The 21,810-nt window shown below is 46.9% G+C and overlaps 1 protein-coding gene across 6 annotated transcripts in view; it reads left to right on the top strand.

Annotated features, from left to right (window-relative positions):
* SON (SON DNA and RNA binding protein) overlaps positions 1-21,810 on the top strand; it is a 661,708-nt gene that overhangs the window by 379,798 nt on the left and 260,100 nt on the right. For all 6 annotated transcript variants that reach the window (XM_078656944.1, XM_078656949.1, XM_078656946.1 and 3 more), the window contains one exon: positions 7,498-7,677. In XM_078656944.1, the coding sequence (XP_078513070.1) occupies positions 7,498-7,677 (180 nt within the window). The remainder of the gene's footprint in view (positions 1-7,497; positions 7,678-21,810) is intronic.

Below are 21,810 nucleotides of genomic sequence, written 5' to 3'. Positions count from 1 at the left end.
TGATCCGTGCTGCAAAACGTTTTCATCTCACGGTCGAGAAACACCAATATGAAAGTGAATGTTTCTTGTATGATTTTAAGGACCTATCACAAAGGCAATCCCACACTATACCAATCGTGGATTATATTTGGCAGGAGGGCCTTAAGTTAATGGAACGTCCAAATTCTGTACCTGCAGTTTTGCCCAGATTGGACAGAAAATACAAGGCTCCGGCGTCTTCCCCGGCTTGTTTGGTGTCACAACCAAAAGCAGATTCGGTCATAACTCAGGCAGCACAGAAAAGATCACGCAATCCTGCTACACCACTCACGTCTCCTCCTGATCAGGAAGGCCGCAAGTTGGATTCTATAGGAAAGAAATTCACAACCATGTCGGCTACTACGGTGAGGGAGGCTAATACTTTGGCTATTCTGGGCCGCTACGACCGCCAGATGTGGTCCGAGGTTGCCGCACTAATTCCTCAACTACCTGATTCCATCCGTGCAGAAGCGCAGACCATTATACAAGAGGGGGAGTTGATTTCATCTGAAATCATTGATTGCGCACTCGACATCTCCTCAACGGGTTTTCGTCAATTAGCTGTGGCTGCAGTCTTGAGGCGTCAAGGCTGGTTGAAATCTACCACATTCCGCCCAGAGGTACAGGCAAGAGTCCTGGACTTGCCGTACAACGGAGAATTGTTGTTTGGCAAACATGTTGATGATGCCCTTGAGGCGATCAAAAAGGACACCGACACTGCAAAGTCTTTAGCTACCCTTCAATACAAGAAGCAGCCCTTTCGGGGGGCACGGGGTAGAGGCGGAGGTTCCTCTACTTTTCGAGGATCAAGTCAATATCGTTCGTACAACACCTATAACGATAACCGACAGAGGGGTTCCTACCAATCCCAGAATCGTCAGTTCGCCACCAGACCATATCAACGAAAGTCAACATATAGAGGTTGCTCAAACAATAAAAAGCAGTGACAGTCTTACTTCCTTTCTTCTGCCGACTGTAAATCTTGGAGGTCGCATCTCACAGTACTTTTGCAAATGGGCCGAAATCACCTCCGACCAATGGGTCCTGGACGTTATCTCCAAAGGTCATACCCTGGAATTCACAAAATTCCCTCCCACTCGTCCACCTTCGGGGCCACCCTCTCCCCATCTCAAAGAACTTTTGGCCCAGGTGAAATTGATGATCAAAAAAGGAGCCATCGAAGTCATGCCGCAAGGTCAACGCAGCAAGGGGTTTTATTCCCGATTTTTCTTAGTCAAGAAAAAGTCGGGGGAATGGCGTCCAATTTTAGATTTACGGGCCCTAAACAAATTTATCATTTCAAAAACTTTTCAGATGTTAACTCTGCTCCAAATTCTGAATTATCTCAATCCAGAGGAATTCGCGATCGACCTCCAAGACGCATATTTCCATGTGCCAATCCACCCCAGACACAAAGTATCTACGCTTCACAGTCGGACAGTTGCAGTTCCAATTCAAGGTCCTACCATTCGGCCTTCGATCAGCACCGAGGGTCTTTACCAAGATCTTAGCCCCGGTAGCTGCCTTCCTGCGTCTCCAAGGTGTCCAATTTTACCCATACCTGGACGACTGCCTCATCAAGGCCAAAACTTTTCACCTAAGGGAGCAGCACACTCAAGTCTGCGTCTCCCTCTTCCAAACCTTGGGGCTTTCAATCAATTGCCACAAGTCACACTTTCATCCATCGCAAAGGCGAGATTTTCTCGGAGCCTCGCTAGATTCTCGGCAGGGGAAAGTGTTCGTTTCCCAGGAAAGACAGGACCGCATGGTAAATATGGTGCGGTTCCTCCAATCAAAACTGTACGTTTCTGTCCGAACGTTCAAATCATTCCTTGGCATGGCTTCCTCGTGCATCCAACTTATACCAAATTGCAGATTGCACATGAGGGCTCTACAGGAGGAATTGGACAAGCAGTGGAAACAGGTGTCAGGGTCATTCGAGGACAAGGTCCTTCTAACACCTCGCATCCAGAAAGCGCTGGAGTGGTGGGCTCACCCTCCAAACATGTCTGTGGGCCGTTCATTCCAGGACGAACCTCCAACTCTGACGCTTACAACAGACGCGTCTCTCGAGGGATGGGGAGCGCATCTCGACGGCATGTCTGTGAAAGGAAAGTGGACAGCGACCCAACGTACTTGGCACATCAATCGCCTGGAACTCCTGGTGATTTTCTTAGCCCTAAAATTCTTCCAGAGGTTAGTGCAGGGACACACTTTGCTGGTGAGGACGGACAACACCACCAGCATGCACTACCTCAACAAGCAGGGCGGCACGAGGTCTCTCCTACTTTCACAACTGGCACAAGAAATATGGGATTGGGCGATTCAACGTCAAATTCATCTCACAGCCATTCATGTGCCGGGTGTGGCCAATGTTCTGGCGGATTCACTCAGCCGGGCGTCGTCGGACAATCACGAGTGGGAACTCAACCAACCAACGGTCGAGTTCATCTTCCGGCGGTGAGGCCAGCCGCGGATGGATCTTTTTGCGACTGCTGCCAACAGGAAATGCCAACGCTTTGCAAGTCGGCATCCCCACAGAGAGTCGAGCGGAAATGCATTTTCGATCAATTGGTCGAACGACTTCATCTATACTTTCCCTCCACTTCCTCTGATCCCTCGCCTGTTACACAGGATGAGGTTCCAACCTTGTCACATCATCCTGATTGCACCCAAATGGCCGAGACGTCCATGGTTCACGGACCTGCTCCTCTTCTCGCAGTCCGACCCGTTACGACTTCATCCTCTACCGCACCTCCTCACGATGCAGCAGGGACGAATCTGTCACCCGGATCCGGCATACCTCCAACTCCATGCCTGGAACCTGAGTACAACGAATTTGCGCGTTTAAATATCGACGAGGACTGCAGGGAGGTGTTAGCGCGTGCTCGCGCTCCATCCACCATAAAAACCTACCAATTAAAGTGGAAGCGTTTCTGTGTCTGGTGCCGCTCTAAAGATTTGGACCCAATGACTGCAAAACCTGAACAAATTTTGCCTTTCTTTTTATCCCTGGCGAGATCAGGACTGTCACACTCAACTCTTAAAGTGTTCTTGGCGGCGATTTCCCGCTTCCGCCATGATGGTTCCACATCCCTATGTTCCTCTAGGATCATTAAGCAATTTTACAAGGGCCTTTTTAGGATGTTTCCACCTATCCGTCGCCCTCCGCCTGCTTGGCGCTTAAATTTGGTCTTGTATCAACTACTTCTACCTCCATTTGAGCCTATCCACTCTGCCAGTCTAAAATTTCTCACATGGAAAGTTGCTCTCTTGCTCGCCTTGACATCCTCAAGATGTGTCAGTGACATCCAGGCGTTTACCATACAGCCTCCTTTCCTGCAATTCTCCAATGAGGCTGTGACATTGCGAACTAATCGCAAGTTCATCCCGAAGGTTCCCAGTGACTTTCATCTCAACGAACCTGTAATCCTAAAAACTTTCTTTCCTGCTCCGCAAACTCCAGCTGAGCGGTCATTGCATTCATTAGATGTGAAACGTTGTCTTAAATTCTACATTCAACGAACTGCAAATATCAGAAAGTCAGATCAATTGTTTTTGGCGTATGGCCCAATTTGCAAAGGACAACCTGTTACCAAACAGACCATAACCAGGTGGATATCCTCTACCATATCTTTTTGCTACCAACGGGCTGGGAAGCCCCTTCCTCCTCCAGTTCGTGCTCATTCAACTAGAGCGGTGTCTACTTCGACTGCCCTTTTTGCGGGGGTACCCCTAAGACAGATCTGCAGAGCTGCTACTTGATCGAGCAGCCATACTTTTACTAAACACTACTGCCTGCAATCAACAGACGCCGCGGATGGGGCAGTAGGTCAAGCGGTGCTGCGGAATCTTTTCCAATAAAGGTGAGCATCTGTTGCTACCCACCTCCAGTCATAAAGGTTTTTTGCTAATAATGTTTTGGTATTTATTGCATATTGTCTAATATGTTTACCTTATTTGCTTGGTATGTCACCTTTATGACTTATGTGATGATTTACTGCTTTCTACTCTTATTCAAGCATGTGAATCTATGAAAGACACCCCTAATACTGGAGAAGAACAAAAGTTACTTACCTGTAAACTGTGGTTCTCCAGTATTGGTGTCTTTCATAGATTCACATTCGACCCTCCCATCCTCCCCTCCGAGGCTCTCTTCTCCTCAGGCACTTTTACTTACTTTGTGCTATGAAAATCCGAGGACTTGGGCTTCTGAGGAGAAGGTTCTAGAGGAGGCTACAGCCTGATTGGCTGGAATGTGGACCAACACATAATGACACTAATATGCTACTAAAGTGAGTTCTCCCTTAGGCTTTTCAATGGGCCTATTATGTTCTATGGTACTTTTTGAATTTACAATTTATTACATTATATGTATGTATATTTTTATTTATGATATTTTTCATGTATACATGCATATGTTACTGCTATTTTATGTACCGTGGGACTCCCACTTAGACGACGGGGGATATTCAAGCATGTGAATCTATGAAAGACACCAATACTGGAGAACCACAGTTTACAGGTAAGTAACTTTTGTTCTTACTACTTCATAAATAGTAAAAAGAAACTATACTTGGAATGAATTTCAGGTGCCTTATAATCAATACCTTATCAAAATGTGTCTGCAGGTATGGTTGCTTTGCCATACCTTTATGCAGTTCTGTCTCTCAATGGTGTGATGTATATTAAGAATGCATTCCTAATAAGGTGTTCTGAAGTAGCTTTAGATGTTGGTTCTGAATGTGGAAACATGATTCTTAGAATGGAATTTAAGTTTCTGTCAGGGTGGACAATATGGATGATATACTTGTATAACCCCCTCATAAAACGTATTGATAACAAGCAAGACAAAAAGATATTAGCACAATGTTTAAATCGAGCTTATAGCACAATGTGTCCTAGGAAGGCATAACTAAAATGGCTCTCAATCAAATTAAGAAGAATAGCATTAACATTTGCTTGATATTGTTGATATTTTTTTCTTTTTCTTTACTGTTTCATAGCATCTTGATGCAGTTAGTCTGCATGTTTTACCTGAGAAATCCTTACTTCTGTCTGATGAGCCTAGACATCCAAATTCTAAGACTTCAGGAGCCATGACGCCCTTGGGCAATCGAGCGCGATATAAATCATAAATCAGCATTATCATCATGTTGTCAAATTCCGAACTTGTGGTTTTGGGTGTGCATTCTCTCCTTCCGGGTTAACAGCTTTCAAAGTGGTTGTAAGTTTATGCGGGCACTGTGGACAAGGTCATAAGAGAACCATGGCGGTTTCATCCACATTTTTATCGGTGTGTGCCACGTATGATCTCCTGCACTTGTTTGCCATCATTGAAACATAAATTAAAGCACATGGAAAGGATGGTATGGATTTCTCATCTGTCACAGCATTTTTTATTTTCTCTAGTTGTAAATACATTTATTGATGATGATTCTCAGTATTACAATGGTTGATGCTACTCCCCCCTAGGGAGAAACTCTTGATTAATATACTTTCCAGGATGCTGAATTCTCCTGGTGAAATGAAAAGCCACCAGGTATATGTTGTGTGCAATTATCCAATTTCACTCCTTTTGTGCTGGACATGTTATAGGCTATTATCCTGTCCCTCTTGCCTGTTTTTGTGTAAAGGTTTGCTGATGGACATAAGAACTTGCATAGCTTATCCCCTGACTGGAGTGCAAGTTGCCTCTATGCAAGGAGTATTGTCTGTAGCTCCAGTACATAAATGTGTTGTACTGCTTTGGTCTGCTACTCATCCTGTGCAGGATGATTCAAATTGTGGGTCTGTGTTCGTCATCTGTGTAATCCACAGTTGTGGTGGTTTAGCATCAGGTTATTGGCAATCACTGGATCCCTCCCAGCACCATTGTTTCCTTATACTTAAATTTAGAAGCATCATCCAAAGTCACACCTTATTTAAATGTTATATACAGTAGTTACAGGGCTTTGATGAAAGCAAATTATGTCTGAGACAGTCAGGAGATGTTCATAATATAATAGAAATAGATTAACAGGGCCTCTATCATAAACTACCAGGGTAATCTTTACTCCACAAAGCCTCAACCTCTACAGCTACAGACGTGAGGTATGTTTTCAGGATAACAGATGAGCTAAGTACATTGTGGCTGTAAAGACATGCGATTAGTTGTTTAGCCTTTGGGCTGTTGTCCTGTGGCTTGTAGTTCATTCACCCTTGTGTGGAGCTTTAATATGGCTATGTATTTGGTGCGGTCATGTGCCTGCAGTCAGTTTTCTTAGTGGGCCACGTGACTTGCAAGCAAAAGTATTAGTAATGTTCATACAAATATCTTAAGAAAACTCATACAAATTGCGTTTGTAGTGCCATCACTACTAACTGCTTTATGCATATGTGTTATGGTTGGCTCCATGTTTTACTTGTTTTAATTTGCATTGCTTAAAAGTAAACATCTGAATATATATATCTAGCATTGTGCAGCATTATTGTAAACAGAATACATGAATTTGAATTCTCAAGAGTTATATGTAAGGATCTGATCAGCTGTTTCATATCTTCCTGCTGCCATGATTTCAAAGCCTATTGATATTTAGTCTCTGGATTGGGAAATGTTCATATATTTGCTGTGTAATATCAGTTATTTTTAGTTCCATGTGGGTGAGTGTAAGGAATTTCTGACAAGTTTGTAGTCTTGAATGTGTTTCTTATTCAAATAAGTACTGATGATTTAAGGAGCAACAGGCAACTACTCCCGAGCCCTTCCTCCATGTCCTCTATGCAGCTTCTAACAGCCAACAGAGGAATCACTTCGTACCATCAAAATATTTCTACATTCCAATTCTAGTTCCATCCCGAACACCACACACTTTACCCTTTAAAAGCATAAAAGGCAAAATCCACAAACCCTACAAATAACTAGCTCCCAGACATATTATCAAAAATAATAAACCTAAATGAACTCCAGGCATGCAAAAGGTGATGATTAGGTCCTAAGTGACTAACCGGAGTAGCCAAAACAAAGTTAAGCTGATACATAGTTTGTGTTTTTTGGGCACTTTCTTGGCCTCTGGATTTGTCTGTAATATCCAGTGCTGTTGCTCAAATCTGTTTTTATTAGAGGCTTTGTGGTCCAGACTCCATTAATAGAGTGGCCACTCAATTCACCCAGATTCCAAACAAAGGCACTAATTCTTCCATCATCCTCATTTGCACTCTTGTCCAGAAATATTCCCACACTCTTCCCTCCCTCTATACATTGCAGACTTGTATCTGCTTACTGTTCATCACATACTGACGCCCTCTTGTGGCTGCATTCAACATTTAAACAGCTCTAATATGGTCTGACCATTTAAATAAAACACCTCAATATCCTTCTGCTAATTTCAAATTCACAGCTGTCTCTGCTTTTCCCCTGCTATGAGCCATGGAGGATTTCATATTGTGTTTGGGTTCGACCCATTACAGTTGCTTACTTTCCAAACCTTATTTTCTCAGAACCCCAGTGGAAAGTCTGCACCAAAAAATCAGGTAACTTTGACGAAAGAATTTCCCGTCTCGTCTGGGTCTCAGCACAGGAAAAAGGAAGTGGATAAGGTCTATGGGCAGTGGGTCCCTGTACAGAAAAGCAAAGAAGAAAGCAAAGATGACGTTTTCACCAACACTGTCCAGCCACAGGTATGAATTCCCAGTTACATTGTACGATTTACTAATTTGTTAATTCATTTTTTGGCTACATATTCAGTTGCTCCTTCTAAAGTTTTCTTACTGGGTTCTGCAGGTGTTGCTGCAATCATCTGTTTATGCTGAGTTGTACATGGAATGTTACATTAGTTGAGGGTGGGAATGGCTTCATTTTGATCTAGTAGAAAATAACATTAGTTCTGTCATTAATGATGATGGTCTAAGGAATCAGATGCTGCTCTATGGAAATCATACTTACATTGTTTGCCAAAATACATCCAGAATTATCTGATGACCTGGCCTTTATTTTGGGTGTTTACCTTCTCCGATGCCTCAGATCACACGCAAAAGGAGAACTTGAGCAGCAAATGTTCTTCATTTACGGATGCAGCCCCTTAAAACAATCCCTAATGTGGTGGTACCATAAATATCTAGCTGTTGGAATCATTTGTCTGAACACCTACTATCTGCAGGTGATTGAGAATGCATTGTAAGTTTCTGAACTTGAGAAACAAAGCAACTTTTCCCCTGATTCCTTCTGCGGCTTACATTGATTAAAGATAGTCTTCAACATCTGTGCAGGGTTCCCACGGCCACCTATGTGAAGCTTCAAAACCGCTGCAAAAGACCAGCGCCGATTAGCCTCTACATTTCAGACACCAATTGTAATGACAGAGCAGTGAAATACTGTTAACTTGCATTATTGGAAGCGGGCTGGGTGTAGAATCAGCATAGGTGGAACCCGAGAGGATTTCCACTTACTGGCAATGGATCCGTAGCGCCAGGCGCTAGATAGCCCACTAAACCTGGAGGAAGTTCAAGAAGCAGTATAACAGATAGCCCATGGGAAGGATCCTGGTACTGATTGGTTTCCCATCGATTTTCACACCCATTACTGAAAGTGTACAACGGTGGCCAACGGGGCTCTGCTGACCCCTATGCGGAAAGTGGTCATTGTTGGCCTCCCTAAGCAAGGGTGTGATCCTCTAAACGGGAAGTCCTATCTCCCACTGTCCCTATTAAATCTTGACCATGAGATGCTCAGTAAAGTCCTGGCCAATCGCCTGACTGCGGGGGTTTCCTCCCTAGTGCATCAAGACCAAAATGGTTTTATACCTGGATGCAGCCCATTCGTTAATTTGCAACAGTTGTTTCACACCACGGACTGGGCACAACGCAAGGGGACGACGGGTTGGGCTATATCTTTTGAAACAGAGAAGGCATTTTACGCACTGAGGGGGCTTTATCTCATTCCGTTTCTGGCGCGTATGGGATTCGGACAGCCCTTCATGGCATGGGTGGCACTGCTGTATTCGGGACTGGTCACCCAGGTGGGCACGGGGGATGTAGTGTCCGATATGTTTTCTGTGGCTTAGGGCACTAGGCAGGGCCCCCTATCCCAATCATTGTTCGCCCTAGCGATAGAACCCTTGGCATACCTGATGCAAGACTCTGCGCCGAGGTGGGGCCTTGTGCTATTGGACACCCCCAGGTTATATCATTATACGAGGACAACGCATTGATTTATCTTAAAGCAGTCCCTTCTGTATTACCAGGAGCAGTGACGATTTTGGATGGCTTTGGGAGACTGTCGGGACTCCATATTAATTGAGATAAGTCCTGCCTGTTCCTTTGAGCCCAATCCCTGAGGATCAAAGAGAGGTACTGACGCACATGGGGCTGACCTTGCAGTTTGACACCTTTAAATATCTAGGGGTGGGGAGGAGCCAAGATGGCGATCGGAACAGTCGCATAAACGCCTCGCTCCGAGATCCCTTCCTCCCCGCCACCTATCCTGTCTTTAATCCTGTTCGGGGTGTTCCGAATTCGGTTACCAAGGAAGAGCCTTCACTTACCGTCTTTTTCCGGGGCTCTGGCGTGCAGTGGTTTCTGCGTTCTGCCCTTGTCGCCTTGCTGGCCTTCCCGGCCCTGACGCCGGGGCCCCGAGTGCTGTGTCTGCCCGGAGGTGTTCGAAGTGCCGGCGGTCCGGAACCGGTGGAGAGACCCGACGGTGGGAGCCTGAGAGCCGCGAGCCGGAAGCGCCGGAGCGGACCCACCCCCGATGGTGGGCCACCCCGCATGCCTGATTGCCTGCCGGCCCGAAGAAGAGAAGCCGCGCTGTCCGGCACCCCTCGGGTGAGAAGCCCACTCCTGTTGATTGTCCCGCCTGGGATCCGGTGCAGGGCTCCCCCGAGTGTTGTGGGGAGCACGCCCGTTCTTCTGGTGACTCTCCTTTCTCCGCCGAGCGCCATCCGCCCGCGGATCGGCTGTGTGTCCTGGGGCCTCCGGCACTCCTGGTGGACTTGGAGGCGGATGCGACAATGGCGGCGGGCGATGTGCTCAAGATGGCGGATGGCCCCTCGGAGTGTCTTCCTCCTGGAGACAGGGACGTTGCTGCATTTGCTCTCCCCAGACCTCGTTTGATTCGGGCGGCCCCTACACGGAGTGCTGTCTTGTTTGCCCTGGCTGCTCTGCGGATCGACCTGTCCTTGCAATGTCGGGACTTGGAGTTGCGGATCGCCGCCGTGGTTGCTCCGCCATTTTGTGACGCGGTGTCGTCTCCCCGAGTTGGTATTGTTGAGACTTCTCCAGCTGCTGTGCTGGGATCTCCAGCTGGGTGTTCGATTCTATGGGATCAAGTGGACCCGGTGCCGATGCTGCAGTGTTTCCTACATCCTGATTTCTTTGCTTCGTGCTGGACAGCCCAGATTTTGTGCTTGGCCGCGTGGATCTTTGGGGTAATTTTGCATTCTGACTGCTGCCGAGTTTTCCTGGTTGCTTCTTGTGCGCCGGGACGGTGTTCCGCGAAGATCCCACTTGCTTTCTCTGACTGGTATGGACCCACTGTATCATGCTGTTTCTTGGCCGTGGCGGGGTCTGGCAGCTCTGCTTTTCATAGAAGTGGACAGGGGTGATCGTTCCTGGGTGCCTGCGGGACTTTTGTTTTGTTAAATGGCATCTCCGTGCCTCATTGTTTGGACAGTTCCTGTCTCCATCCTTTGTGTAGGCTTTTTTCTGTATCCTTTTTGACCTCGATTAGTGATCCGTTATTGCGGGTGGGGTGGTGTTCTGTATTTCGATCGCCGGCTCCCCTCCTCTCTTCTCTCCTCTCCTCTCTCTTCCCTCTTTTTCCTCTCCTTTTCTCTCTTTCTCTTTTCTCATTATTCGTTATTATTCCCTTTCTCTTTCTTCTATATTTCGGGTGACTCTGGGCGACAGGCACGCTGTTTAGTGGGGTAGGCCATAGCCATTACAGTGATGTAGGGTGGGGGGGGTGTTTGTTATTTTAGTTTGTTTTATTCTATGGTCCCTTTTTGCTTTCTTTCTAGTGGGTGGGCTATGTCCCTTTGTTTTTTCTCCTTCGTTTCGTAAGTGTCTGCACTTTCTCCTTTATCGGGGCGGGAGGGCTGTCTATATGGTGTCCCATTTACTTGTTTGCTATGATTTGTCCTTTATTTTTGAACCTTTGATGGGCATAGGATGTCTCTGGGCCTCGCCCTACTGTGGTTATTTGATTGCGTGGGGGGCTGTATCCCTCCCGTCCCCCCCCCCTCTTTTTCTGTATATGTTGCATGACACCCTGGTAGATATGGCTGCTGCCTCCTCTATAAATTATAAAATGAAACCTTTCTTATCCTGGCGCCTACTGTGTAACGATTTTATTCCACGTCTATCCTGTATTCATTCTACCGTACACATTGATGTTGCTCCTTTTTGAATCTCCTGATTTAGCGGCCGGCCCCTGTGGTTGTAGGCCCGTGCTTGTACTGATATGTGTCTCTCAATAAAGGTTTTAAAAAAAAAAATATCTAGGGGTACAGGTCTATCACAATACACATTAGCTTATGGAGGGGGACCTGGGGAAGGTGATAGCTTTGATTCATTGTTCGCTTCCTTTTTGGACTCGACTGCCACTGTCACCAATGGGTAGATTTGCCATTGCTAAAATGTCGGTTCTGCCTTGATTGCTTTATTTCTTTGCAGCCCATCCATGATTATAAGGAAGGCCTTCTTTAATTAGCTATAGAGAGTTCTTCCGTGCCTGGTATGGGATACTGGCAGGCGATGGGTTGGTACCACTTCGAAAACTCTTTGCCCCTGTAGATGAGGGAGGCCTTGATGCCTCAGATTACGAACTCTATTATGCTGCAGCCCTGCTGCACTGGCCAATGAGATGATTAGCAGGCACACCGTCCTTCGAAAACACTGGTATTTCAGACGAGCAACTGGATCGACCCCTTTTAAATAGCCTTTTGGATGCTACTCCCTCGAACATTGGATGGTGTACTTTTACTTCCGGACTTGCATGTTTGGAAGCAATATGTCTGCGATGGCTCACGCATCACACCATATGTCCGTAGTCTACCGATATGGGCGATGCCTGAATGCGCAGAAATAGAGAGCGGGTTCCGCACAAAGGTGTGGGTGGAACCTGGGACCAATCTTTGGGCAGATGTGGTCACGGAGGAGGGACTTTGCACGTTTGCAGCCCTAATGCTGGATCGTAGGTTGGGGCAGGACCAGATCCTCCTGTAGTCAGCCCTCGGGGATGTGATGCAGAGAACATGGGGGTCTGACCAGGTGCGACCGCCATAGGGACGCCCCTGGAGATGGTTCTGACGAGAGGGAACGTTGCGGCAGCGGCCCAATGTTGAGACAGCGAAGCTGGGGGACTGATGGAACTTAGCGCTCAGAGTAGTTATCTTAGCTAAACAAATGGAGCTGTGTCTCCAATTGGTCAAGTAGGTGACATGCAATGTGCGGTTCTGCCATATTTAATTTCACTACCCCATACATACCTCACCTCACAGAAAATAGATTGAATGTTTCAGGGTGCTAGTGGTGTGTGTCCCCGGTGTGGGGCAGCGGCTGCAGATTTCCCCAAGCTATCTAGAAAATGACAAGCTGTCTGTTTCCGCTGGATGCCATCCGGTGCCTGAATTTCAGAATCTAGCGCTGATACTGACTAAATGCTACATCACCATTGTCTGGCAATTGGCAACTGCACCTTCACTGCATTGTGGGCAGGCAGACATGCGTAAATGACCGCAGACTGAATTAGCAGTCCATAAATGGCTACATATGAGAGGTAGATACGGACACAAACACCCCCTAGTGGAGAAGTACTATTAGTGTCACTGGAAAGGGAGTGCCTGCTGGGGGCCTGATATAGTTAACCAGAGAAACGTGAAGCACTCTCAAATGACTGTCCACTCTGAGAACCCCAGGGTTTGCCTTACCTGGGTGATGTCGACAGGCCCCTAGTTTGACCTAGGAATCAAGTACCTATCAGGGTTGAACCCAGAAAGGACCTATATACGCAGGGTGTGAGAGGAGGCTTTTACAGTTAAAATTGTTGTGATATTTTGCTCATAATGATCAGTCTATGTACACATTTCTCAATTATTCCTTGTCTAAACCCTGTTATTATGCTGCCTCGTGGTTAAGGCACCTATTCTTTTGCAACACAGAGCTGTTTAAAAGCCCAAGTATTTTTAAGGCATAACAAACATTTAACAAACAAACAAATTAAAGTGCCGTCTGGTGACTTACTGATTTGAAGATTTTAAGTGGTCACGAGGGCAAAGCAGGACTTCAAAAGAGTAAAAACAAAGATAGAAAGGATATTTATGAAAGGGTCAAGTCCTCCTTTTCTCATTCAGGGAGTAAGAGAGAAACAGTCACACTAGTTTGGTTTGACATATATAAGATTTTGGCTGGTGTACCATTCGTAAACAGATTGTCTCTTCTCTAGAGCTTCAGTCACTGCAACATCCTAGCTTCTTCTCATTTTCTGTGATTTCTACCTCCTAAATATCTCCTCCTTATTTGTTTCTATAACTTATCAGTGTCAGAGTGATTACCCATAATTGGGTGGTTTTACAAAGACACTGAAGAAATGTAACTTTCAGGTGCAGCAATTTTTACTTGCATTATTTTTGTTATTTGTCGTAGTAGTATCATCATCATCATTATCATAAAGTCCTTTCATAAGACCATTTATAAGGCGCATAATGAAGGGCCTTCCAGCGTGTTAATCTTCTTATATTCTTGAGATTGAAGGGAAAACGTTTTACCACAAACACATTTTTAAGTCTCACCTACAAGACCTTGCATACACTGTCTGTAGAAAAAGGTTGTCAGTTTACTGAGGGCCTAGAGCACCCCTGCCCCCATTGGTTACTATTAGTTGGCTTCGTGGGACTCATTTGGTTGCTTCTTTGTTAGGTTGTATGGGCTTTCCTCCCTCCTCCTGTTTTTTCCCTCCTCAGGAGCATGGACACATCACTTGTCATTCCACTCCTCAAAAGTGCAAGTGTGTGACATCTTTTGCCAGTGTGCTTCTCTTCCCCCTCCACATTTTACTCTCTTTCCAGCGTGGTTCTCTCTCACCGATTTACTTTTCCTTCCCCACCTCTCACTCCATGTTGCTCTTTATCCCCATAGAATGCTTCCCTCCTTGCACCATGTTGCTTCCCCTTCTGTTGCTACCGCTTGTTCTCTGTGATTCCACCCGCGCCCCTCTGTATCACCTACACCCTCTCAGTCACTGGTTGTCTCTTGCTCGTGTCTCGCTGTTCGCGATTGACTCCCAGGGAAGTTGAATATATTTGGGTTTGAGGCATGTGGGCTGCTGAATTCACATCTTGTGCATAGATCGCCGCCAAGTGTTGGGTCCGGATGATTGCACATTGTTGTCCTGGAAGAGTCTTCGAAGTATCACGAGATAGGTGGCTCCTCCCCCGGACTACAGTGCGCATGGGCATCCTCTCCATCCTCAGATTGGGTTCGGATGTACTTTTCTTTACTCAAGTTCGGAAACTTTTCTACAAGGCCAAAAGGCCTTCAGGGTCGTCGGTATTATTTCGATCGGTGCCGCGTTCTTGTTCCAGTTCTTTTCGAAGCAGGACGTCGAAGAGAGCCGCGTGGCCTTTTCGACACCAGAGGCCCGATCGTCGATGGAACGGAGCCCGTTCAAACGATGCCCCCTTTGTAACTCTAAATACCCGCACATTGATGTACACCCGGTGTGCAACAAGTGCTTATCACCAGACCACAACGAGGACAACTGTCTAGCTTGTGCTCGGTTCCGGTCAAAGAAGATACTTAGTCTCCGACGTGCAGCAAGACAAACAATGACGAAGCCAGCGCCCGACCCGGTGAATATCTTCCATGAAGACGACGATTAGGTCGTCGAGACTGAGGAGCCAGAACAGCCGTCAGATCCAGGTTCGGAGCACGACTCCAACTACTATGAAGACGCCGATGAACGTGTCGATGAAGATGAAAACGTCGATGAGGTAAGGGACGACGTGTCCCCCATCGGAGCTGTCGATGACGACTCGAGTGATGAACCAGGCCCAGCAGTGGGTACTGGGCCCAAAAAAGACACTCAAAAACTTTCAAAGGCTCAGGTCGAGGCATCGCCAAAAGGCCTTAGCCAAGATCATGACAACATTTCTATAGCCCCGCGTCTCGGCCCGGCTAAGAATATATCACACGAGCCATCGGTCGCACTACAGAAAGCGAAACCGAAAACTATTGTGTCAAAAACAAAACCGAAACTGCTGAAGACAGTCTTCGGATCGAAGAGCTCGAACACATCAGATTCGACGTCGAAAAAAAGTGTCGACGACCCTGCGGGGTCAACCACAAAAGGTGTTGAGCCGAAGATTGGTGCGCTAACGTCTATCGCTAAAGCCAAGTACGTCAAACCGACGAGGTCTGCGTCGACGGACAGCGACACAAACTAGGGACTCGAGTCTCGGAAGGCTCTCGAACCGAGGCGAAAAACGACAGCTCGTCAAAGCCCTCGAGCCAAAACCCAAAGGTGCCTCGAAGGCGCAAGTCGAATCGAGGAAAAAGAGCGCGCCTCCGACGCAACAAGCACCGAAGTCAACGCAAGGCCAAAAGCACGACGACAGGGCGAAGTCCGTCGGTCCGATATCCTCGCCGGTCCCAAAGCCGCCGATAAAATTCGGACTGCCCCTGACAGCTCGGCCTAAGGCGATCGATCCGAAAACAGGGGTCGAACCACCCAAAACTGTGTCACTTGGAAAAAGGATCATCCTCTAGAAGAGGATGTTATGTACCAGGAGCCCTCCTATGATGATCAGTCGAAACTCCATATCGACGCCGAAACCGGCAGACTTACTATTTACCAAAGAAAGATCAGGTCGGAAAATCCTCTGGAATCATAAAATTGCACTAAAAAAGAAAAAAGATTCTTCAACATCGCCTGTCCATTTTGAAACTGTAAGGTACCATGGCCAGGACACTGCTGCTTACTCACCCACACGCTCTAATGAGGATATGGGGTATGACTATGATGAACACTATAATTACCCTGCGGACAATGATCAAGATGACCAGACTCAAGCCTGGACAGACCCTATTGACCAGGGGGAGTCACAAACTATTCCTGATACTCCTTCTTACCCTGTAAAAACTTCACCAACAGGGGATACAGTAGCGTTTAACGCATTAATAGAGAGGGTAGAACATAATCATGATGTGGACATGCATGCTGACCCAATTGAGGAGGATTTCTTGTTTGACACTTTCTCCACTTCAGAGAAATAAGTTAAAACCTTGCCAATGTTAAAGGGTGTCCCGAAACACGCAGGAGACATTTTCAAGGAAACCACAAGAGCAAGGGTTGTTAACCCCAGAATTGAAAGAAAATACAGACTGGCGCCTGTGGACCCTACATACATTAAGGGACAACTGCCGTTGGACTCTTTGGTGGTATCCAATGCTTGTAAACTTGCCAACTCACAAACTACTGGTGATGCTCCTCCTCCAGACAAGGAGTCTAAAGTATTAGAAGCCTCTGGGAAAAGGGTGGCTGCTCAAGCAGCTAACATCTGGAGAATTTCCAACACACAGGCCCTATTAGCCAGATACGATAGGGCACATTATGACACATTAGAGCAACTGCTACAACATTTGCCTGATGCCTACAAGGAAGGAGCAGAAACACTAATACAAGAAGGGAAACTAATATCCAACGCATCCATTAAATGTGCGCTGGACGTAGACGACACTGCAGCCAGAGCCATCAATACAAGTGTCATGCTCAGAAGGCATGCTTGGTTGCGCATCTCAGGGTTCAAACAAGAGATTCAAACCACATTATTAAATCAGCTTGTAAACCCTGATTTTTTTATTTGGTCCTGATGTGGACACAATCTTAGAAAAGATTAAAAAAGACACAGACAGCCGAATCTATGGGGGCCTTGCAGTCCCAACAATTCAGAGGAGGTTCCTTTCGTCGCTCCAATAACAGAGGAGCTACAAGAGGCCAGGTGTCCCAGCAGACTCAATACAATAAGGGGAACACGCAAACCATCTATAATAAAACAAGCAGAGGTGGATACCGTGGCAACAGCAGGAAAGTCATAAACAACTTTTGTCGCGGTTGAGGGAATTCGGCATTCAGGGCACAGCACATGCCTGGTTCGCTTCCTTTTTGCAAGGGAGGACGCAGAGAGTACAGCTCGGAGACCTGTTCTCTACTACAACATCGATTACCTGTGGAGTGCCGCAGGGGTCCGCCGTTTCACCCCTTTTATTTAACATCTATTTACAGCCTCTGATCTCACTGCTTAATCAGATGGATTGCCAGGTTTACAATTACGCTGGCGACACCCAAATTGTCATCCAAATGGAGGACGAGCCAGGGGCGTTTACGATATTACAAAATATTCTTAAGCACACAGCCAATTGGATGTCCATGAATTCGCTAAAAATCAATCCTGACAAGACCGAGGTGTTGCCAATCACTATTGCGGGCAACCCTTGGAATGATGGCTTCTGGCCAAGAGAATTAGGGACACCCCCAGAACCAGCGGCGGTAGTAAAAAGCCTGGGTATCCATGTGGATGGCAAGCTATCCATGCAGAAACAAGTCACGGCGGTGGTGGGAACCTGTGTTGACCTTCTCCGACAACTAAGAAAAATCTCTTCATTATTGTCTTTCTCAACTTTGAGGCGTGCGGTCTCTGCTATGCTCTTAGCGAGGCTGGATTATGGCAATTCGCTATATATAGGCCTGCCTCAAAAACCTCTGGACAAGTTGCAAGTTGTCATGAATGACGCTGCAAGGCTCATCTTTAAGAAACCGAGGAATACGCATGCATCCCCCCTCATGCGTGAGCTGCACTGGCTGCCAGTGAGGCAGAGGGTATTGTTTAAAGGGCTCTGCATTGCACACAAATCCTTATACGGAAAGGCGCCAGGGTATCTGAAGGCCCGCCTGACTTCCTATAGGCCTGGTAGGATGTTAAGATCGTCGGAAGCTACTCTCCTCACCCAACCACATTTTAGGCTGGCCACAGTTGGTGGCCGCGCTATTTCTATCACCCTTCAAGCAGCCTGGAACAAGCTACCAGTGGAATTACGGAAAGAAACCAACCTGCTGTGCTTTCGGAAGAAGTTAAAAACCGTGCTCTTCCAACAAGCCTGGATGGGGCTGTAAACTCTCGAATGGCCCTCTGAATGTCTGCTGTGCGTACCTGACAAAGCGCTTAGAGACCCCCGGGTTATAACGCGCTATATAAATCGAAATAAATAAAATAAATAAATAAAGGCAGAGGACGAGGGAATAACAACACCAGATCCTCCGCCAATACTAAACAGTGACGCCTTGTCGCTGTCCCCGGACCATATAACACCGGTCGGGGGCAGATTCCAACAGTTCCTGCCAGTCTGGGAAAGCATTACCACAGACAGGTGGGTGAGACAACGTATTCAGTACGGCTATTGTCTAGAGCTAACCTCCACTCCACCCAACATACCCCCAAGACACCGTCCTATGTCCACAGAGCACATAGACTTATTGCAGCAAGAAGTTATCAGCATGCTGCAAAAAGGGGACATAGAACTCGTCCCTATACAGGAACAGGGTACAGGGGTGTACTCTCTGTACTTCTTAATCCCCAAAAAGGACGGGTCTCTCAGGCCAATACTAGACCTCAGGCCCCTAAACCAATACATCTTGTCAGAACACTTTCACATGCTCACTTTACAGCAAGTTCTACCATTACTCAGTCAGGGAGACTTCCTCGCAACACTAGACCTAAAGGATGCGTATTTCCACATACCAATACATCCAGCACACAGGAAGTATCTCAGGTTTACCATCCAAAATCAGCACTACCAGTTCAAGGTACTGCCTTTCGGGGTGACTACAGCCCCCAGGGTGTTTACCAAGTGCCTAGCGACAGTGGCTGCACACCTACGGAGAAACCATATTCACGTCTACCCCTATCTGGACGACTGGCTCATCCAAGCAAAGTCAGCCCAGCAATGTGCCAGCCACGTGTCCCGCACTATTCACCTCCTACACAGCCTCGGATTCTCATTAAACTACCCAAAGTCTCATCTTCAGCCCGCCCACGTACAACAGTGCCTGGGAGCAACAATAGACACTCTGGCAGCAAAGGCGCAGCCAAACTCAGCAAGAATCAACAGCATTCTGTTGCTCATTCAGAAATTCAGACCCCAACACTCGCTCACAGCAAGGGTGTTTATGCAGTTGATAGGCATGATGGCCTCCTGCATCTTCATAGTCCCTCACGCAAGACTACACATGCGTCCGCTTCAGGAGTGCTTAGCACGTCAGTGGAACCAGGTTAAGGGACAATTGAAAGACCTAGTGTTGGTGACCGGTCGTGCATACAGCTCGCTGCATTGATGGAACCCACAAAACCTTTGCAAGGGACGACCGTTCCAAGAACTTGTACCACAAATAGTGCTGACGACCGACGCATCTCTCCTAGGATGGGGAGCTCATGTCCTCCATTACACAGTGCAGGGACTATGGATAACACAGCAAAAAAGGATGCACATCAACCTGCTGGAACTGATGCCAATCCTTATGGCACTAAAGGCTTTCAAGGTACACTTGTGCAACAAATTCGTGTTAATCCGGACGGACAACATGACTGCCATGTACTACATACAGAAGCAGGGGGGACACACTCTCCACACTTGTCCCATCTAGTGCAAAGCATTTGGAAGTGGGCCATTCAGAGAAACATCTTCCTCTTGGTGGAACACCTCCCAGGCAGGGACAACCAGATGGTGGACCTGCTCAGCAGACACTGCCACCAGATGCACGAGTGGGAGATACATCCCTCAGTGCTGCAACCGTACTTCCAGAGGTGGGGTCACCCAGAAATAGACCTGTTCGCCACAAGGGAAAACGCAAAATGCCAAAGCTTCGCCGCCAGGTTTCCACATCCGCAGTCTCAGGGCAATGCGATATGGATGAACTGGTCAGGCAAGTTTGCGTACGCTTTTCTCCCAGCCCGCTCATACCACTAGTGGCACGCAAACTGCGACAACACTCACTGACACTGATCCTAGTTGCTCCAACATGGGCCCGGCAACCATGGTACACCACGTTCCTAGAACTTTCCGTGGTTCCTCATCAAAGGCTGCGATTAACACCCAGTCTTTTAACGCAGAGCTATGGCGACATTCAGCACCCAGATCCGCAACAGTTGAGCCTTGCGATCTGGCTCCTGAGGTCATAGAGTTTGGTTACCTAACCTTGCCTCCCGACTGTATGAATATTATCAACGAGGCAAGGAGACCTACAACCAGAGCATGCTATGCGGCGAAGTGGAAACGATTTGTCATCTATTGTAACAATAATGACATAAATCCGCTAGATGCATCTACTCAAAACATCATATGTTACCTCTTACATGTACACAGATGCAATCTGGCTTACAGTTCCATACATATACATTTAGCTGCGGTGGCAGCTTATCTTCAGAACAGACAGAACCTTTCACTCTTCAGAGCACCTGCTATTAAAGCTTTCCTAGAGGGACTCAAACGAATCATTCCTCCAAGACACCCACCTTCACCTGTCTGGAACCTCAACGTGGTCCTAACCAGACTAATGGGACCACCTTTTGAACCTCTTCACTCCTGTGAGATACAATTCCTAACGTGGAAAGTGGCTTTTCTAGTGGCGATTACATCACTCAGAAGTGTTAGTGAGCTGCAAGCCCTAACTATTCAGGAGCCATTCATACAAATTCACGCAAATAGGGTAGTGCTGCGAACTAACCCTAAATTTATGCCAAAGGTGGTGTCCCAGTTTCACATCAATCAAGCTATAGAACTGCCAGTATTCTTCCCTAATCCAGATTCCGTGGCAGAAAGAGCTCTACATACCCTAGACGTTAAAAGAGCTCTCCTGTACTATATAGACAGAGCAAAACTTTTCAGGAAGACTAAGCAACTGTTTGTTGCCTTTTCACCACAGCACAAAGGCAACCCCATTTCCAAATCAGGTATAGCCAGATGGATTGTTAAGTGCATACAAATCTGTTATCAAAAAGCTAAACGCACATTAACAGTTCCCCCAAGAGCGCATTCAACACGCAAATTAGGGGCATCCATGGCTTTCCTAGGAAACACTCCTCTAGAAGACATATGTAAGGCAGCCACATGGACTACCATACATACATTTACCAAACACTACTGCGTAGATGTACACTCCAAGCAGCTGTAGGGCAGGCTGTACTCAAAACTCTTTTTCAGACTGCTTCAGCTGGCACAGGCAACCGCCGCTAGGAGGAGACTGCTATACATTCTATGCACAAGATGTGAATTCAGCAGCCCACATGCCTCGAACGGAATATGCTACTTACCAGTATGCATCTGTTCTTGGCATGTAGGGCTGCTGACATTCACATCGCCCTCCCTCCTCCCCGGTGCCTGTCGCAGCTGTAGCACTCAAACTTAATCTCTAGCATGGACATCACTTATTGTATCATACTCCATCCCTGCCACAATGGCGAAAAACAATCTGAGGATGCCCATGCGCACTGTAGTCCGGGGGAGGAGCCACCTATCTTGTGATGCTTTGAAGACTCTTCCAGGACAAAAATGTGCAATCATCCGGACCCAACACTAGGCGGCGATCTATGCACAAGATGTGAATGTCAGCAGCCCTACATGCCAAGAACAGATGCATACTGGTAAGTAGCATATTACTTCTCTTCCAGGGGATCCTCATCAATAGTCATAAGCACTAGAATATTCCCGCCCATGCTCTGGACCCCAGAAAAATAATCATATATGTGCCCAACATATATGTATCTC

The sequence above is a fragment of the Lissotriton helveticus genome, chromosome 8 (assembly GCF_964261635.1).
Source record: "Lissotriton helveticus chromosome 8, aLisHel1.1, whole genome shotgun sequence".
NCBI lineage: Eukaryota > Metazoa > Chordata > Amphibia > Caudata > Salamandridae > Lissotriton > Lissotriton helveticus.
Note: the sequence above shows the minus strand (reverse complement) of the source record. Positions and strands in the feature narration are given on the sequence as shown.